The following is an 18,517-nucleotide window of genomic DNA, read 5'->3' on the forward strand; positions in this document are numbered from 1 at the left end:
TTAAATGAAACAAGGGCCTTGGAAGTGGAAGGAGAACACGTTGGGGTATTGTGCTTGGTTTTATTTTCTAACCAGCTTTGATTTCCCTTCAAAAAAACTACTTGACTGATGATACCAGCTGCAGGTCAGGTAAGTTCACCATGTCCAGCAGTAGAAACTGGCTGAATTATGGCTGTATTTCTATTGACTGGGATTATTTTTCCATGGGCCAGGGCAAACAGAACTTGGGGAAGGGGTGAGCTTTATGGTTTTTAACCACAGGGGCTGTGGTGAGAAGCAGAGCCTTTTGGTGCCTCGTGTGAACCCTGGCAGCCTGCTTTGAGAAACTTTTCTGTGTGTTGCAGCTACACTGGGGTGAATATGTTCCAGTTCACAGAATCATAGAATGGTTTGGGTTGGAAGGGACCTCAAAGATCATCTAGTTCCAACCCCCCTGCTGCGGGCAGGGACACCCTCCACTAAACCACGTTGCCCAAAGCCTCATCCAGCCTGGTCTTAAACACTTCCAGGGATGGGGCATCCACCACCTCTCTGGGCAACCTGTTCCAGTGCCTCACCACTCTAGATGTTAGAAAGAAATTCTTTACTGTTAATCTAAATCGACCCTCCTTCAGCTTAAACCCATTCCCCCTTGTCCTGTCACTACACTCCCTGACAAACAGTCCCTCACCATCTCTCCTGTAGGCCCCTTCAGGTACTGGTCAGCCGCAATTAGATCTCCCCAGAGCCGCCTTTTCTCCAGGCTGAACAACCCCAACTCTCTCAGCCTGTCCTCACAGGAGAGGTGCTCCAGCCCTCTGATCAGCTTCGTGGCCTCCTCTGGACTCGCCCCAACAGCTCGATGTCTCTCCTGTACTGGGGCCCCCAGAGCTGGATGCAGTACTGCAGGTGGGGTCTCACAAGAGCGGAGTAGAGGGGCAGGATCACCTCCCTCGACCTGCTGGTCAGTGAGGAAAAGATAATTAAAATGTCAGCCAAGGCCGCTGGACATGATGTTCTTAGCTTTGGGGTGTATTATTTGTTGAAAGTAGGTTATAACATCTTACTATTAAAATGATGGTCACGTGGCAGAGATGAACCACTGGACTTCGATAGTTTTCCCTGTATAGTTCCTGACGCTACTGGACCAGCAGAGCAGCTTGTTCAGTGATACTGTATTTTGTGTGCTTTGTTAGGAAAACACAAATTCAGCTAGCAGTAATGTCTGAAAACAACAATTCCCCTCTTCTTTTTATTTCCAAGGAACCTTGAGCCAGTAACGCAGCTGTACGTCAGCGTGGATGCCAGCACCAAAGAGAGCCTGAAGAGAATTGATCGACCCCTCTTCAAGGATTTCTGGCAGAGGTTTCTAGACAGTTTAAAGGCCTTGTCTGAAAAGGTACTCAGTTAAGAATTTTTTTTAATTTTTTTTTTCCCCTTTCTTCTGCACCTTACCTACTCAGCACCAAAGTAGAAGACAGAGAGGCTTAAGATGGACTGTAGAGTGGATTCTGGATGTGTTGGGAGCATATTTACATGTTTTATACATTAAGTGCAGCAAGTTTGATCAGTTTTCTGTGTGGGGAGAGCAGAATGTCTGTCAAATGGGACAGTGAACTTCACTGTGAATATAAGATGCTATGAGAGATGAAGAGATTGTAAAATATTAGAATATTTCCTGATGAAGCGTTTACACTGATAGCAGGCCACTGAAAGAAAACTGGGAATTCAGGGGAGCCTAGGAAGAGGCATAAATCCCCATGTGGCACTTAGCACTGATTCTCAAAGGTTCTCTTGAAATTACAATATATAAAGGACATTAAAATGCGTGTGCTGGAGTTTACTAGCTCTAGTTGCCCTCCTGCTACATAGAAATCTGCTTATTTCTGGAAGATTTACCCAAAACAGATCTGAGTGTAATAGCAAGGGTGACCCTTTACACTGTCAGTGGTTTGTAATAGTTTGTGTCCATCTGAGACAACCGAACAGCGACCTCAAGGCCTGTGGGATCGTGTCTGCTGCTGTCAGCTCAGAACTTAGTCTACTGTGTAACCGTTTTTGTAGTAATTAATGAAATACTCATGGTTCCAACATCACATGAATGAATGAGAATAATGCTTCATGAGCGTGTCTTCCCTCTCTTATTTATTGATACTGTGCTCTGATGGAAGCAAGTACTTCTGTTTGCTGATTTGGCAGAAGTTGACATGTTACCTGCTGAGATGAACAGACAAGAGAGACTGTTTCAGTTGAATAATGAGGTTTTCTGCCTTCTGAGATGACAATGTTGGACCATTTTCTGCCAAATGTACTTACATTAGTAGATCTGGGAGACTCAGTGTAACTGAGTGACACTTTCTTCTGCAAAGGCACGTGAGTACCTTGATCAAGCTGTTTGCGTGCAAGTGTGCTGGCTGAGCTTGTTAAGCAAAATCTCAGGCCAAACTCTGAGCTTACAGAAATCAGGCACTAAGTTCTCTGCGTGAGTCGAGGAGGCTGTGGAAAGAAGGGGAGCTAAAACATTGAAGACAAATATATTGAAAAAGTCTTTTTGGGAACTTGCATTTGCTCATCACTTCTTTCCTTTTGCCTCTCTCAACCCTGGATAGATGTGGTTTATTCATTGCCGTGTGTTGTCAGAAATTTCCTTGCAGAGAACTGAAGGTGAAAGTATTGGCAAGTCTGTCCATACAGCTAAAAATACTCTGGTCAAGGTGAAGAGGAGAGGAAAAAGAAGCTCAACTAGCAGGTGCATTTTCTCCTCAAAGCCACTGCACTTTGAAGGGTCCTTGAAACACTGATAACACAAGAGCCAATTAATAGTTACTCCAGTTGGTAATACACTGTTCTGTCAGCCCCTGCTCAGCTGCATATTGCATCATCACATGTGGGGGACAGCAAGAAGTCTGGGGGAAGCTGCTGTTCGTTAGGTTTTTCTCTTAATGTTATACATGGTTCTGGTACCCAAAAACCATCTCGATCTGCTTCTGGGCAGAAGCACCTTTCTGTTTTCCCTCTGAGCACATTGCTTGGTGTTCACGTGGGACGTTAAGCACCGTTCTGTAGGACTGTGATGAATGAAAGGTGGTGAAAGCTAAGGCATCTGCCGAGTCTCAAGAAATGCAGCCTCTGTGTCAGAATAGGTGGGGAAGTGCTGATGCATTGTGTTGGGAATGTGATGCTAATATATCTGGAAACAAAATACAAGTCCCATATTTTCCCACTGCCTGACAAACCATCCAGGCTTATTCAAGTCTCCTGAGACTGAGACAAGCTGGCATTGCAGCTGATATGAGTCACTGCTAATAAGAATCATGGATAGGTTTGATCTACGCGCATTTAAAAAACAAAAATGGGTGAAGGGAATTTTTAAAAACACAACTTGTACCTTGCTGTGTTGCGCTGTTCCTGCACAGTTACCCTGCTCGCTTGTGTGCTGCTGGCTGCCCCCACGGCTCGGTGTGGCAGGGATGAGTAGTTAGAGACAGGTTCTGCTGTAAGTTGTTGATAATCCGGACAGACAAGTGGGAGAAAGGAAGAGACACGGTCCTAGGTGAGAAAGGAGTGAGGATGTCCTTCTTGGCACCAAAAAGCAGGCTGATTCTTGTTAAAAATAGAAGTGGAAGGGCCTGGGCAAAGAGATGGGTTTCAAATCTGTTGCCTTAGTGAGATATTTATACTGATGATGGATTTCATGATTTTAACTGAAGTTCTGCACAAAGTTCTCGAGCCCTTAGTAAAGGAGTAAGTTTGATAATGAATTGTTCCCAGTGTGATTTGACAGCAGCATACGGCGTGTTGGTGATTAGTTGCTACAGCATTTTCAAAGGAAGTTCAGGAATAAAAGATAAAAATCTTTTGCAATATTTCTTTCTGCAGCAAAGAGCAGGAAACCCCCTCTTTGTCCACTACTACTGAGAGCAAGTTTTATCCTTTCTAGAGTGATTCTCATTGAGATGATCCTTGTGTTAAATTTTCTATGCTGAGAAATGTTTTTTGAGAGAGGAGTTTGACTCCCAATAGGCTTAATTTTTCTTGTCATGTGCCTTCTGCCTTCCAAATTAAATGGAGAGGAATAAAAAGACATTAACATGTGTGATTTAGAATGTGCCCTTTCCAAACATCATGTTTAAGCAGTCTTGTAATCTTGTCCTCTGACAGCCTTGAGTTCATCTGAAGGATTGAGAAGTGACTTGACTTGATAGACAAGCACTTGGAGGAAGCATGAAGGATGTGAATCCTTATCCTCATTGTAAGGATGAGAAATCTGTTCCAGTAGCTGAAAGGCATTTCTTCAGTTGTGCTTCTTCACAGTCTTATCCACATGAGAAAGAGGTACAAGTTAATAAAGAGGGTCCAGAAGCTCAGAACGGAAGAGGTAGATTTTCCATCCCTTGAAGTTTTAGCATCAAGTTGATGCATGTTTGGATTTTTCTTTTCCCTTCAAAAATACCATTAACCAAACATGCTGTCTGAGCAAGAAAATAAGGAGCCGACATTCTGTGAGCTCTCATCCACCAGCCGCTGGACTTGTGATCCATTTGTGTTTTGACTTTGTGCTGTTTCTCTCAGCGTTACTAGACCAGATTCTGTAGGCTGAGAAATCTTAAACTGTTGTTCTTGTTGTCGTCATCCATAAATCACCGAGTGTTTTCCCAAGCGATAGGGATGTTGACTGAGACAAATGGGAATCCCCCACTGAGCTACTGATAAATGGAGTTGAGGATGCAGGGACCCAGTATGGCAAAAGTGCTTATGGATTTCTGCCCAAGCACTTTGAAAATAACTGGAGAAAAGATGGTGATGGACATAGCAGCAGAACATGCCCCGTTTGTGGTTCAGCATTACATTGCAACATCTCTGCACGCACCTCTTTCCACCTTGAGAGAGGAAGACATCTCTTGAAGCAAGTGTCAGCTGCTCCATGGATGTTCATGGGCTGGATGAGCGTTGGGGAAAAGGTGTCGCTCATGTGCTCTGAGGAGCACCCTTCCAACCTTGACGTGGTGTCACCTCTTCTGTCTGTAGCTTCTTGACTTAATCATGATAAATCCTGCCCAGTCTGCTCAATGCACTGTACCTCACGGTACTTGCTGTGCTGCCAGACACCAAGTAGGCATTGCTGAACTGCTTTAACTTCAGAGGACAGGTGCCAATGTTCTCTTAAACAGATTGGAGCCATGCACAAAGCAAACGGGGGAAAAAACCCGTTAGGTTAATGGATGTTAAGGCACTGCAAGAACTGATGATGAAGCAGAACCTTATCCTTCCTGTCCTTCCAGGAGGGTCACAACAAGCAAAAGAAATGGTTTATTGGTGCTTTCCGCAGTTTAGTTAGACTTGTGTCTTTAGACATTGTACATGACTCTTGCTTTAGATCTCGGCTAAAACCTTGCCCTCAATTTTTTTTTTCTACTTCAATGGAATTAAGATTTCATAGAGAAACAGGGTTGTGGCTCTGTGGGCGAGGTGTAGCAAATGTCTATTATGTTGGGTATTTTTCCTATTAGAAAAGGGCCAAAAAGGAAAATTCTCAGCTCTGCTTGTCCCAGGATATCACATATTTGACAGTGCGTGAATTTGGTGCCTGTGGCTATGTTCTCCTTGCTGGAAGGTGCTAGAGATGGTTTGTCCAGAGAAAGGCATGAAATATAAAAAAGTCTCCTATTACTGTCTTCCAGTTCTACATTTGCACACTGCTTACAGGTAGTTCCTTTTAGATTTCAGGATGATGAAGACGCCAGCTTGCATATTTAAACATTTTCAGGCTTGCATCTGGTGCTGTTTAGTCTTTTTTTTTCTTTTTCCCCCAATGTGATCCTTTCTGCAAAGTTACCCTTGGCTTCTATGTGATTACAAACGTAGTGTAAATACATCAAGTTACATCTTAAGCACGTTTTTGGGCTTATTATAATCTATGACAGTAACAATTGCTTTTATGAAAAGAGCACATTTGATTTGCATGGAGATTATTTATGTGGTTACTGGGGGAGGGGAGCTGGTTTGTAGAGCCTGATCTGATCTTTCTGAGCTAAGTGACTTTTTAAGGAGAATTTAAATGTAAAATTTTCAACAGATGTTAGAATCAGTAATCAATTTTGCCACTATAAATTTAGAAGAATTTGATCTTCTGCACAGGAAATGCTCTCCACCAGCTGTGTGCTTGTTTTAATGGTTTTGCTAATGAGACTTCTGGTGTAAGCCTTTTGAGATGCAGTATGATGAGTGTGACAAAGGTATGATGTTTAATATTAAGTTATTGTCTCTGAAATACATCATCTCCTTTCAGTTTAGCTTACAGCAAGCAGCAATCCAAATGAGGCTTCAGTGAGATTCTTGGCTGCAGAGGGAGTGAAATCTTATTTCTTCTGTCTGTTCCAGTACCTCTTGGTTTGCTTGCAGGCAAGAAAAGGGGGTAAAACGTTCACAAACACACTTCACAATCAAAATGATATGTTATTCCAAGCTGCTGGTTGTTACCGTGCATCTTATGGAGTCAGGATAGCGAGGCTGGGGGGGAAGGCAAGGTGTCTCTGGCCAGCCAGGGGGTAAAATCTGTTGTCTTAGACAAAGCACTGGACAAGGACTGTTATCCCACATCAGTCCCCTCCTCCGCGTTCCTGCCTGGAGCTTTGGCTTATTTGTTTGCTGCTTGTTCTTGCCGGGGAGCAGTTATGGCTGCTGAGAGGCTGCCCCGTTGCCACCCTCGGCATTGGTAGGAGGCACTTCTCCCCCTTCCCGTGTCTTTTGGAAATGGGCTCTGGCTATGAAGTGTAAATGGGAGAAACAGAGGGTCTTCCTCCTCTTCCAAGTTCACTCTTCTCTTCCACTCCTTAACTAGCGCACATTTTTTCAGCTTGCCTAGCTTTTCTGCCGCTTAACATTTAAGAAGCATTTGCTATTCTTACCCTTTATTAAACATGATCTTTCTTTTGCCTTGAGCTCTTCCTAGAGGCCGCATGAGAGATGCCAGACTTGGCTTTTAGAGAACTTGGTTCAAACCAGCCTCTCCTCCTCCTTCCAGCCCTTCTGTTATTTATTACCCCAATCACTAGCAACGGGTGTCTCTGTTCCCTGGGGCTTGGCTTGGGGAGCCAGAACTCCCAACTACCCCAACAGACTCCATGGTCCTGGGGATGTCTTCTCATGTTTTCATTATCTAGTTGTGAAATAGAGCAGTAGCCTTCACAGAAAAGCACCCCGAGAAGAAAGAGCATGAGTTTTGTTTTTATTTCAACTCTTAAAAACGAGAGAGCGAGCCTAAAATTCTGTTTGTGGCAACTAGGCAAAGGAAACTTGTATCTGCACTTTATTTTAAAACATGCTTTTATTTAAGCCTATAAAGTTGAAGTAACTGGGCCAAATGCCATCGATTGGGACTGTGCAGAGCATTGTGTAATATTCCATTCTGCTAAATGCATTAGCTGTTGGATTTCTCTACTCACTGACCGATTATCAATGGCTCTAGCATGATGATTCAGATAAGAACCATTTATTGGGTTCATTGAATCTATTCATCTGACATTTCAGGAAAGATGAGTTGACAAAGCATCTGCCAGAGTGATCTGTTTTCTCATCTTGGATGGTGAGTGTATAATTGAGGCGAAAACACTGCAAACAAGAAAATGGATTTTATGGGAATGTGGTAGCGGGTGTGCTGGTGCTCCTCTGAAGCAGAGGGAATGTGCTCATGGACTCGTGCAAGGCAAATAAAATCATTAAGACTTACCGCTTTGGAGGGGGGGGAGAAATCCTCTCAAAGGGGTTGGCTACAATGGTCTGTGTCATCCAGATGTGTTTGGCTGAGGCTGGGCTGCTGGGTCCAGGCTCGCAGCAGTAGCTGGAGTGAAACATGGACTTGGTGCCCCAGGGCTGCTTAGTGCCGCATGTCGTCTGGTGGGGTGGGCTCTGGGAAGGCTCTCCTGCCTCAGGGTGAGGTTGGTTTACTCAACTGAAAGGTGATTTGAACTAATTTGGTTGGTTTGGGGCTGAAGCAGCTGATGAGGGCTCGGTCTCCTCCTCCAGATCTCCTTCAGGGCAGGATCCTGCAGCAGGTAGGTGGTGACAGAGCTCAGGGACTGGTTGTGTCTTCAGTGTTCTGCTTGTCAGTGATCTTCTTCCTCTACTCCATTTTCAGCTTCTTGGGGCTACCTGAGTGCCAGCAAGAGCAGAATCTGACCGTAAACTTCCTTTTTCAGATTGACTTTTAGCAATAAACCAGCTCATGCAAAGAAGTGCTGGTTTTCTTTGTTGCACGTAGGTGTTTGTGCCTTGTTCCTTTGTATAGCTCTGCCCCCTTAAAAATCCAAAGGGAGCTGAAGTTGTAAGTTGGGTAATTGTAACTTTGAACACTTGTTGGGGGGTGTAAGTGATGGCTGGGATCAGTGGGGTAGTCTGTGACGTCCCAAACCACGTGCCCCATCCCTTGTTTCCATAGCTGCTGAAGTTGCCCATCTGGAGCCTTGTTGACTTGTAAGTTGTGCATTTGAGAGCCAAGTCCTGCATCTTCTCCTTGGATGAAACCACTGTTGGATTTGCCAATGTAAGAAACACAGGAACTGCAACACACGGATTCAGTCTCCTCTGAATCTGCTAAATTGCTGGAGCACCTTTCATATAAATTTGTGAAGTTTATTGTCTTGTACATTCTTGAATACAGAAAGCTGGTAACTAGTAATAGTGACAAAAGGTCAAGGCAAACTGGCAAATCAAAGGTGATTTATTTTTCATTTTTTACACAATTAAGGCCTTTGTTATGGGTAAACTCAGCTTCTCGCAAATTTGTTCAGCCATTTCTAAGTACAATAGTTGGGTGAAGTTACTGTGCTAATTTGAGGTTCTCCCTTTCTGTTATCCAAAAGAGCACGTGGCTGCTCATAAATCTGTTTGGTGGAGGAACTGATGTTAGATGCACTGTAAACGATCTCCTCTAACTGCTTAGTTCTAAAAACAGAGGAGCATAGAGAGCATAGGTGGTGATGAGCCCTGGAACTGGAGAGCTGATGATCCATAGCACTAATGGAACTGTTTACAGACCTGCAAAAATGTGTGTCTGCTTCATTGCCTTGATCTCCTTCTGGCTTTGTGTGTTGAAATTTGCTGGACAATCTTGAGGAACCTTGTCTCCTCATAGGGCTCTTCTGAAGACTCCAGCTTTCTGTGAAGGCTTTTTGTAGAGATTATGTCTCTAAAAGAAAGCTTTAATTTGAGATGTCAGGCTTCCAGGTAAAGTCAAGCATGTACCCCTGATGGCAGGCTCCTCCAGTGGGAGCAGAAGTTGCTCTGTGCATCCGGAGACACTTAGGACTTTGTTAAACGCTTTGTTGTGATTTTTTTTTAAGAGGCAACATAATTTTTAAATCCATATATCAGGCTCATGAATGCCTTTTGAAACGTGCAATATTGTATTATTGTTACAGATCGGACTCGCTCCTTTACAGAAGGTAAAGACTGTGTAGCATAGCTAGCTTCGTCCAGCACTTGCTAGGCAGTGTTCCTGCCAAAGGCCCTGGCCGTGCCAGCAGTTGCCCAAGTAGAAAGTTGCCATTTTTGTCCAGGCTGCCAGAGAGGCCAATGAGTTACAGTTGTGGAAGGGTGTAATTTAACAGTTAAACCTGTGCCTCAGTGAAACTAGGTGAGGAGATGGAGCTCTTCAGTAGCATCGTGCAGTGCCTCATGTCTGAGGTTTGCGTCCGGGCAGGTCTGAAGCTGGCTGCTCTGCAGGGACGGGACCTGGTACTTAGACCCTGACACTAGCCCTGGATTTTGCCATGGCTTTGGATTACTTCTGCAGTCTGTTTTAAGAGATTTGTTCTCTTTTCTTCTTTACCCAGCCTCTGTTGCATTGAGCAAATCCCTCTGATTGTGCTCTAATATTCCATTTTCATGCATTGCTTCTGTTGTAGTTGTCTGTGGGGAGCTGACTTGCAAGTCTGATGGAGCAATACCGCACCTGGAGCAAGGTGGGGATGGCAGGATGCTGCATGGTGGGAAATGAGAGCTCTTACATTTTGTGTATTGCTTCAAGAGAATCTTACCTGGTAGCTTTCAAAGGCGCTCGGTTACTTCATGCTCATGTTTGGTTTTTTTCACAGAATGGTAGGGGTTGGCAGGGACCTCTGGAGATCATCTAGTCCAACCCCCTGCTAAAGCAGGATCACCCAGAGCAGGTTGCACAGGATTGTGTCCATCCAGGTTTTGAATTTCTCCAGAGAAGGAGACTCCATAACCTCTCTGGGCAGCCTGTTCCGGTGCTCGGTCACCCTCAACATAAAGAAGTTTTTCCTCATATTCAGATGGAACTTCCTGCACTCCAGTTTGTGCCCATTACTCCTTGTCCTGTCACTGGGCACCTTTGAGAAGAGTCTGGCCCTGTCCTCTTGACACTACCCATTAGTTAGTTATAAGTATTGATCAGATCCCCTCTCAGTCTTCTCCAGACTAAACAGCCCCAGCTCTCTCAGCCTTTCCTCATAAGAGGGATGCTCCAGTCCCCTCATCATCCTCGCAGCCCACTGCTGGGCTCTCTCCAGTAGTTTCCCTCTGTCTTGAACTGGGGAGCCCATAACTGGACACAGAACTCCAGACGTGGCCTCACCAGGGCAGAGTAGAGGGGGAGGAAAACCTCCCTCGACCTGCTGGCCACGCTCTTCTCAATGCACCCCAGGTACCATTGGCCACCTTGGCCACGAGGGCACACTGCTGGTCATGGAGAGCTTGTTGTCCATCAGGACTCCCAGGTCCTTCTCTGCAGTGCTGCAAGGGAGTCTGTGCACTTGAGAGCACATCAAGCACGGGAGTGGGTCTGAGAAGAGATGATGAGACCCACGGGACTCACTTTGCTAGTGCTGGTGACTGACCTTCTTAGAGCTGGTGCACATGGGGATGTCCCCCCTTGTAGGTATAAGCAGTCCAGATCAGGGGTGCAGTCTGTGATGGTCACCCAATGGTTGTGGATGTGTAAAAGATAGTGTAGCAGTTTTCATCCTGTCGAGACAGGAGAGGTGGCTGCCTGCGGTGGATTGCTGGATGCCTCTTTGCGTGGCCGCAAGGGGAGTGGAGTGCTGCACAGAAACGTAGTGCAGCTCCTTTGCAAGCAGAGGTGATGGCCACCTTGTGAGCTGCAGTCTCTCCAGACACTGCTCGGCGATGCTGACCTACCCGGGCTGTGAGACTGGGGCAGCTGGGGGTAAACTTTCTCAGCAGATGGAGATGATGGGGCGGGGGCTAAGGAGTTCAAGTACTGTTGCCTGCTCTGAAGTGGTGATACTCTACAACCGTTCCTGGAGTGTATCTGTAGGGAGCAATCCTCTAAACTGGTGGGAATGGAACGAGTCCGGGCCCTTGAGGCTACTTGCTCAAAACAAAGGGCCAGATACAAAGCCTGCAGGAGCTGCTGAAAGGCTCCCAGTGCTACATCTGATGAGCACTCAGGGAGGTGCTGGTGAGAAGTGCTTTGGAGCATGGTTAACATCGGCCACTGGCAAACAGCAGTTTTGCAGCTGGATTGATCTCCAGACCCCGAGTGCGTTGCAGAGCGTTGTCCTGGTGCTGTTAAGGGGCTGCTTTACAGGCCTGCCTGTACGGAGCATCGTCCCCATGCATGCTCGGATGGGGAATGTCCCCTCTCCGTGCGTCACCTCCTGGCACATTGTGTTGGGTTTGCGTGGCAAAGTTTTGCTATCGGAGGGGGGCTACAGGGGTGGCTTCTGTGAGAAGCTGCTAGAACCTTCCCCTGTGTCTGACAGAGCCAATGCCAGCTGGCTCTAAGACGGGCCCGCCGCTGGCCAAGGCCAAGCCAATCAGCGCCTCTGTGATAACATATTTAAGAAGGAAAAAAACAGTTGGAGAGAGCTTTTGCAGCTGGAGAGAGGAGTGAGAAGATGTAAGAAACTCTGCAGACACCCAGGTCAGTGCAGATGGAGGGGGAGGAGGTGCTCCAGGCGCCGGAGCAGAGATCCCCCTGCAGCCCGTGGTGAAGGCCATGGTGAGGCAGGCTGTCCCCCTGCAGCCCATGGAGGAAGGATGAGGGGGTGTAGAGATTCCACCTGCAGCCCGTGGAGGACCCCACGCCGGAGCAGGTGGAGGCACCTGAAGGAGGCTGTGACCCCATGGGAAGCCCACGCTGGAGCAAGCTCCTGGCAGGACCCGTGGACCCGTGAAGAGGGGAGCCCACGCCAGGGCAGGTTTGCTGGCAGGACTTGTGACCCTGTGGGGGACCCACGCTGGAGCAGTTTGCTCCTGAAGGTCTGCACCCCGTGGAAGGGAGAAGTTGGTGAAGGACTGTACCCTGTGGGAAGGACTCACGTTGGAGAAGTTTGTGAAGGACTGTGTCCCGTGAGAGGGACTCCATGCTGGAGCAGGGGAACGATGAGAGGAGTCCTCCCCCTGAGGATGAAGGAGCAGCAGAAAACACCATGTGATGAACTGACCACAACCCCCATTCCCCATCCCCCTGAAGCCGGGAGTGAAGGTGAGCCTGGGAAGATGGGAGGGGTGGGGGGAGGTGTTTTAAGAGTTGATTTTATTTCTCATTCCTCTACTCTGTTTTGCTTAGTAATAAATTAGGTTAATTTCCCCTCTCAGTTCAGTCTGGTTTGCTCATGACAGTAATTAGTGAGTGATCTCTCCCTGTCCTTATCTCGACCCACAAGCGTTTCGTTATGCCTTTTCTCCCCTGTCTGGTGACTGAGGGGAGTGAGAGAGCGGCTCCGGTGGGCACCTGGCCCCAGCCAGGGTCAACCCTCCACACACGTCTTGCTGTGCCTCGGCACTGTGCGGGAGTGCTCTTGGTCCCCAGTTCAACCTGGAGCTCCACTACTTAATAGGATGGGCAGTTAAAATGTTTAAAGCTTATTTACCTGTCTGTAATGTTTGTTACTTTAGAGCCTAACTCCTGAGTTAGGGCTTTACAAGAGGAGTAGGCTTGCAAGGATTGCTTAATCAATAAGAAAGGAATTTATTTCAGACTCCTTGTTTATGTTGTTCTTTGTTAAATGAAATGGGCAGGATTTTCAGCAAATAGTGGTCAGGCTTTTGGTTCTATTTTTAGATGATTTGGACAAAACCCAGAAGAAAAATATTATAAATCCTTTGCTTCGCAGACTGCGAGAGTGATTTTTAACGAGGTAATTATGTTTTTATGGCGGATTAATCTCTGCTTTCATCATTTGACTCTTGAAGTTGCATTGCTGGTTTGTTGTTTCCCGAGATAATGAGAGTCAGTTTATTCTCTTAAATACAATAGCCCCTTCCCAGGCTTCGGTCGAGACTGCGTGCCGTGCTGTTATTCACGTGTCCGTCGCGGCTGCATCGCTGGCTGCTGCCGTCTGAGTTATTCCCATGAAAGTGCTGACATTTTGTCAAATCATGGATCCTCTTCTTACCTCACAGACATGGTGCCTCTTCATTTTTGATTATCCTGCAATTGCTCACTTAAACGATCATTATTATAGGATTATTTAACATGCAGTTTATTCTTCTATCCTGTATCCCCCACTGCTGAGCAAAAGGCACTGATTTTGAGGAGTATTCTTTCAGAGCCCTGCAAAATTTCAGTGGGATGATGTTTTCCTGGCTGAGATTTCCAACTACGGAGGTCCGTAAGGAAGCATGCGAGTCTTTGGCTGTACGTATAAATAACTGCTGGGATGGCTTAAAAGTACTGAACACCTGGCAGCTGACGTGGGGCAGGCTGGGTTCCTGCGTTGGATCCAAAGTGACTTTGGTGAATGTTCAGTTCCTTCTTTAGCCAGAAGCGTTTGGCTAAAGCTGGGCTCTGTTTTTAAACTGCTCTTGTCCCTCGCTCTGCTTTTTTGCACGTTATTGTTTGAGGTAAACTTTCCTCCTTGTCCCCTGCTTTGGGGTTTCCTCGTCTGTAGTTTGTTCTTCGTGTTGTCCTCCTGACTTCTTGCACTGCTGGGGTTACAACTGTGCACAATTAAGTGAGATGGTTGAAACGGGGCCTCTCCCAGACCACCACCTCCCCAGGTACCATGGGCCACCCTTGTCTTTGGCCAAGCCTGAGACATCGGGGGATGGAGCTAGAGGGACATGGCAGCGTGGAGCTGTTGCCAGGATGTTTTGGGGAATGTGAAAGAAATGGAGGCTGTGGGAAGACCCAGAGGGTGGTTTCATCACAAGGCTGCTCTGAATGCTGCTGTGTTCCCACCCATGGCCAGGCATGAGTGTGTCTACCCCATCCAGTGACCGTGCACACAAGGTGCTGGCCCAGATGAAGGTAGAGGTGCCTGCTCAGCTTAAAGAGAAATTATTTTTGAGGTCAGATCAAAGCAAGTCAGGGATCCTCCTGGATTTTGCCCCTCTTTGGCAAAGGGGCTGTTGCAGATGGGATGGAGCCAAGGTGGCCGAGCAGGTCAGCTGCTGGCCGAGCTCCTGTGCTCGTCCTCACTTCGTGTTGAAGAGCAGCAGCTGGAGCTGGACACAGTGCTTGTCACTTGGCGCCTGCCTGGCAGGTTCCTGCTGCTGCGGCAGCTGCTGCTCCGACCCGTGGGACTGCTGCCGTGCTTAATTGGAAGGCGCCCGTGCAGAAAAGGTCCCGATCTCACCTATATCTGGGAGCCTTCGCAAGAGCATCCGCTGTCAAGCTTCTGGTTTAAGCCCTTTCAAAGTCAGTGGGACCTGGGCACAAACTTGGAGCGTTGCTGAAGGGTTTTATCCTGGGGAAAGGGCTTTTTAGTTTCACGCGTTCACTTTCTGCTCGGATCGGGGTCTGTCTTTGGTTGTGATGACTCTTTGGCATGGGGCTCGGTGGGAGCACTACCCAGGCTCGTGCTAATGCTTTTTCTGGCTGTTTGCTGTTAAACATCCCCATTTCTCCAGGAAATGAAATACCGTCAGGCTGTGTGGTCTGTTTAACAGCAAGCTTGAAGTTTGTTTCTGCTGACGATTTGATATGATCTGTTTTAATGCTGTTCTTCTATTTTAAGTTACATTGCATTGGACTTCTTTCCCTTGGTATAAATTTTATGTGATAATTCCTTGAAACTGCCCTAGAAATAATGAAAAGAATCAAATAATCACTGGAATATTGTCAGTGCTGATTTACAAGAGTAAGTGTGTTAAAAACAAATCCATGGAAGATGCAGTCATGGTTCTGGACTTATTTAACAAGAACATTTTTAGGTCTCAGAACAAAGCTGTGGCTGTACTTTGTTTTATTTCTTGAGATTTTTAACTAAAAAAACCTGATTAATTTCTACTGAAGTGTGAAGCAATAAAGTAGATTACAAGCAATAGGTGGCGAGTACAGGAAGAATGATTGTGGGGGGGAATGTGACTTAAGATGCTGGTTTAGGAAGGCAAGATAATGAAATTTGAGTTATTTTTTCCTTGGTTTCCAGTCTGAATCACTTATTCTTGTGCTTCGTACATCAGCAGGACAGCTCGCAGGCTGAGGGGCTTTTCTGGTGTAAAATCCTGGCTTGGGAATTGGTGCTGATGTGCTCGTCTTGCTCCAGGATTTTCTTTTTATTTCGAGGCAGAATTTCAAAGCTGGTCAATAAAAACTGATTTTGTATCATACGAGAACAGTTGTGTTGACTGATTTCTGTCTTCTAAAAAACTAGTGCAAATGAAAAGTCCAACTTTCATGTTTTTGTAATTATTATTCGTGACAGTTTTTCTACCTTATTTTCAAGGCTGTAGAAGAATAAGATTTCATATGGCGTTCAGACTTGACACCTCCAAATAATAATACTTTATAGAGACAACTTTGTTTCTTACATGAGTATATTAATATTAGCCCTTTGTCTGACACCTGGATCTCAAGTCAGTTCCCTTACACGAGATGTAGGACCAGTCCCTCATCGTTTGGACGCCTGCACCTTGTAATGGACTTTATAACCTGATTGTCTTGCAAAGAGCAGGAATGGGTTTGCATGAAAAAATAGTACCAGGTTTGTGTTTTGGTTTGGTTTGTTGTTGGTTTTTTGTTTGGTTTTTTTTTAAGTTTGGGTGGTGGTGTTTTTTTGGTTTTTTGGGGTTTTTTTTTTTTGGCATTAGAACTTAAATGTTGTTCTGGAGCCGGTGCAGGGTCCCAAAAGAGGGTAGTGGGGATGAGGTTGGCTTTCTCCCCTGTCCCGGGATGACTTGGGGAAAACTGTCGTGCTGTAGATCCTGGGTGAAGACCAAGCTTTGGTGCTGATCTGCAGGTAACTGCTGGGGTTGAGCATGCTCACTTTTCTAGCAATAAAATCGAAGTTCTGAGCAGAGTAGCTAATGTGTTAATTATCCTATGGTAATATGCACCTTTTTTAGCAATGAAGACAAAGCCTCAACTTGCTTTAAACTGGTGTATTAATAGCAAATGCTTGAACAATGTATGTTTTTAGTAGATACCTACGCAGCATAACCTATTCAGGTTTTTTACTTTAATGACTGTATTAGCCTGAAGAAAGGAAGCTGAAAACTTTTGTGCTTTGTGCTGAGTTAATCTTTGAAGGGAAAAAACCCCCTCTGCTGTGCAGATCTGCCTGGCAGAATGCTCTTGGGTGTTTGCAATGTGACTTTTAGGAGGACGTCATCTCTCCAGTGCCCGTGTTCAGGGCTGGTTCTGTAGTGATAGATGAGCCCGAATGAAGTGATGAGCCCTTTATTTAAGGGGAGGGTCCTGGTTGTCAAAAGAATAGATTAATCTGCCATCCTTTCAAGGGCACTGAGTTTTTCCCTGATGATGTTCTCCTGGAGCGTGATGGGTGCCGTAGCTCATCTGCAAAACTTCTGGGAGCCTGCGGGCTCAGCAGCGCTGGATTTGGGAGAGGCAGAAGTGATCTCCAGTCCTCTTCCACAGACTCTCTCTCCAGGCTGAACTGGAAGGGTTTGGAAAGCTGTGAAATTTGGGGTGTGTTGGCATTTGAGATTTCCTTTTGCTGTGTTTTGGATCTTTTATCCTTTGTGGATTTTTGTGCATAAAGATGCGTGGTACTGAATATGGTGAATAGATACTTGGCTGCAGGGTTTTTCTTCCTCATCGCATCCCTGTGACAAGTCATTTCCAAGTGTGAAAATTGCTTTGATATCTTTATTCAGGCCTCGCTCACTTAGAGGGGCGTTGCATAACCCAAACAAGGGAACCGAATTGAGTCTTTGGAGAGGACGGCTTCTCCCTTTGCAGGGGCTGTCGCTCAGAAAGGGCAGCTCGCCTACTGCTGCTGCGCGGGAGCAAGGAGCCTGCCAGGAGCACCAGCGCTGCACCAGGCTATGGGATCACACATGCGTTTTGGTTCTGAGGCTGGTTTGCATCACGATCAGAGAGGGTCCTTGCCAGCTCTGAAAATATGTCATGAAGTCAGTTTGCACGTCGAGCCTTTCGTGGAAGGGAATAAGAAATATTAATGAAACTGAGAAGCTGGCTTTTGAAGTGGCTTCCTGCTCAGCATCTAATACCTGCAAAGGATCGGTGAAGTTTTGTGGAAGGAAGAGCAATTCTTGTTTAGAGTCTGCACTGTAATTTCTTTCCCCCCCCAGAGTGCTTTTTCCATTTAAGCAAAGCAGTGTTTCTATTGACAATATTGGTTTTGTTACTTTTCATTAGCTGCAAAATATGGATTTATGTTGAGTCATCTGTGAATGAAATCTCATTTTCTAGCAATAAAATGATTTGATCTAAGGAAGGTATGTGAGCGTTCAGAATATCTGTCTTGAAGCTAGTGTGTTGAAATCTGGGTTTTGGTGTGTTTACTTCCAAATGGTAGGACATTGTTACTTTGCTTTATTAAAACAACAATTTCAAGTGACACCATCCAAGGTAAGGGTCTTGTAGGACCTCAGTGCATGGTGTGGAGGAGGAGGAGGTTTGTCTCCTCTTGCCCTTTGTCCCAGCCTTCCCCAGTCCCACGAGGTCCAGTCCTGCTCCTGCTGCCTCCCTGCCCTGGCTGGAGAAGGGACATACTCCCGCACCCCAGCCGAACCCATATCAATCCATCAATCCAGCAACCTGCTCTTTGCAGCATGGTTGACGTGTTCACCCCTCCCTCTTCCTCCTGAGATTATACCTGAGATGTTTTATGAAGAATAATTATATTTGATCTACGAAAAGATGAATGTTGAGGAGGAGGGAATTAAAAAGAAGTGATAAAAAAAAAAGCCCCAATTCCTCTTGGTTATTGAAGCAAGAAGGGAACACTTTGTCAAACTGACATGTGAATCCTTTTATTAACATCTTCTGGGCCAGCGGATGCCGGGAGAGCCGTGTCACCTCGTGGGCTCCGTCTCGCTCCGAGGTGCGTTTGGTGGTTTGGCTTTGAGACTTGGCCATTGGCAAAATAAGCGCATGCAGAAAACGTTCACTTGCAAGTGTTACAGGACTAGGAAAACCTTAGGATGGATTCAGAGGAAAATGTAACTGCCCTGGAAATGGGCAGAAATGCCAGTTTCGGGGCTGCACACCGGGCTCGGCGCAGCCAGGGAGGTCACCCCGCTGCTCGTGGGGCTGCTGCAGCGCCTGGCGCCATGCGTCAGCGTGAGCTGCTGGGGGGCTGCAAGCGTGTGCAGCCTGGCCCCCCCCCCCCCCCCCCCG

At 46.3% G+C, this 18,517-nt stretch overlaps 1 protein-coding gene across 7 annotated transcripts in view; it reads left to right on the top strand.

The window, feature by feature from the left end:
• Positions 1–18,517, top strand: part of TYW1B (tRNA-yW synthesizing protein 1 homolog B) — a 107,777-nt gene that overhangs the window by 53,116 nt on the left and 36,144 nt on the right. For all 7 annotated transcript variants that reach the window (XM_054847796.1, XM_054847799.1, XM_054847798.1 and 4 more), the window contains one exon: positions 1,243–1,378. In XM_054847796.1, coding sequence (XP_054703771.1) covers positions 1,243–1,378 — 136 coding nt within the window. The remainder of the gene's footprint in view (positions 1–1,242; positions 1,379–18,517) is intronic.

Source organism: Grus americana, chromosome 19 (assembly GCF_028858705.1).
Source record: "Grus americana isolate bGruAme1 chromosome 19, bGruAme1.mat, whole genome shotgun sequence".
In the NCBI taxonomy this organism is placed as follows: domain Eukaryota; kingdom Metazoa; phylum Chordata; class Aves; order Gruiformes; family Gruidae; genus Grus; species Grus americana.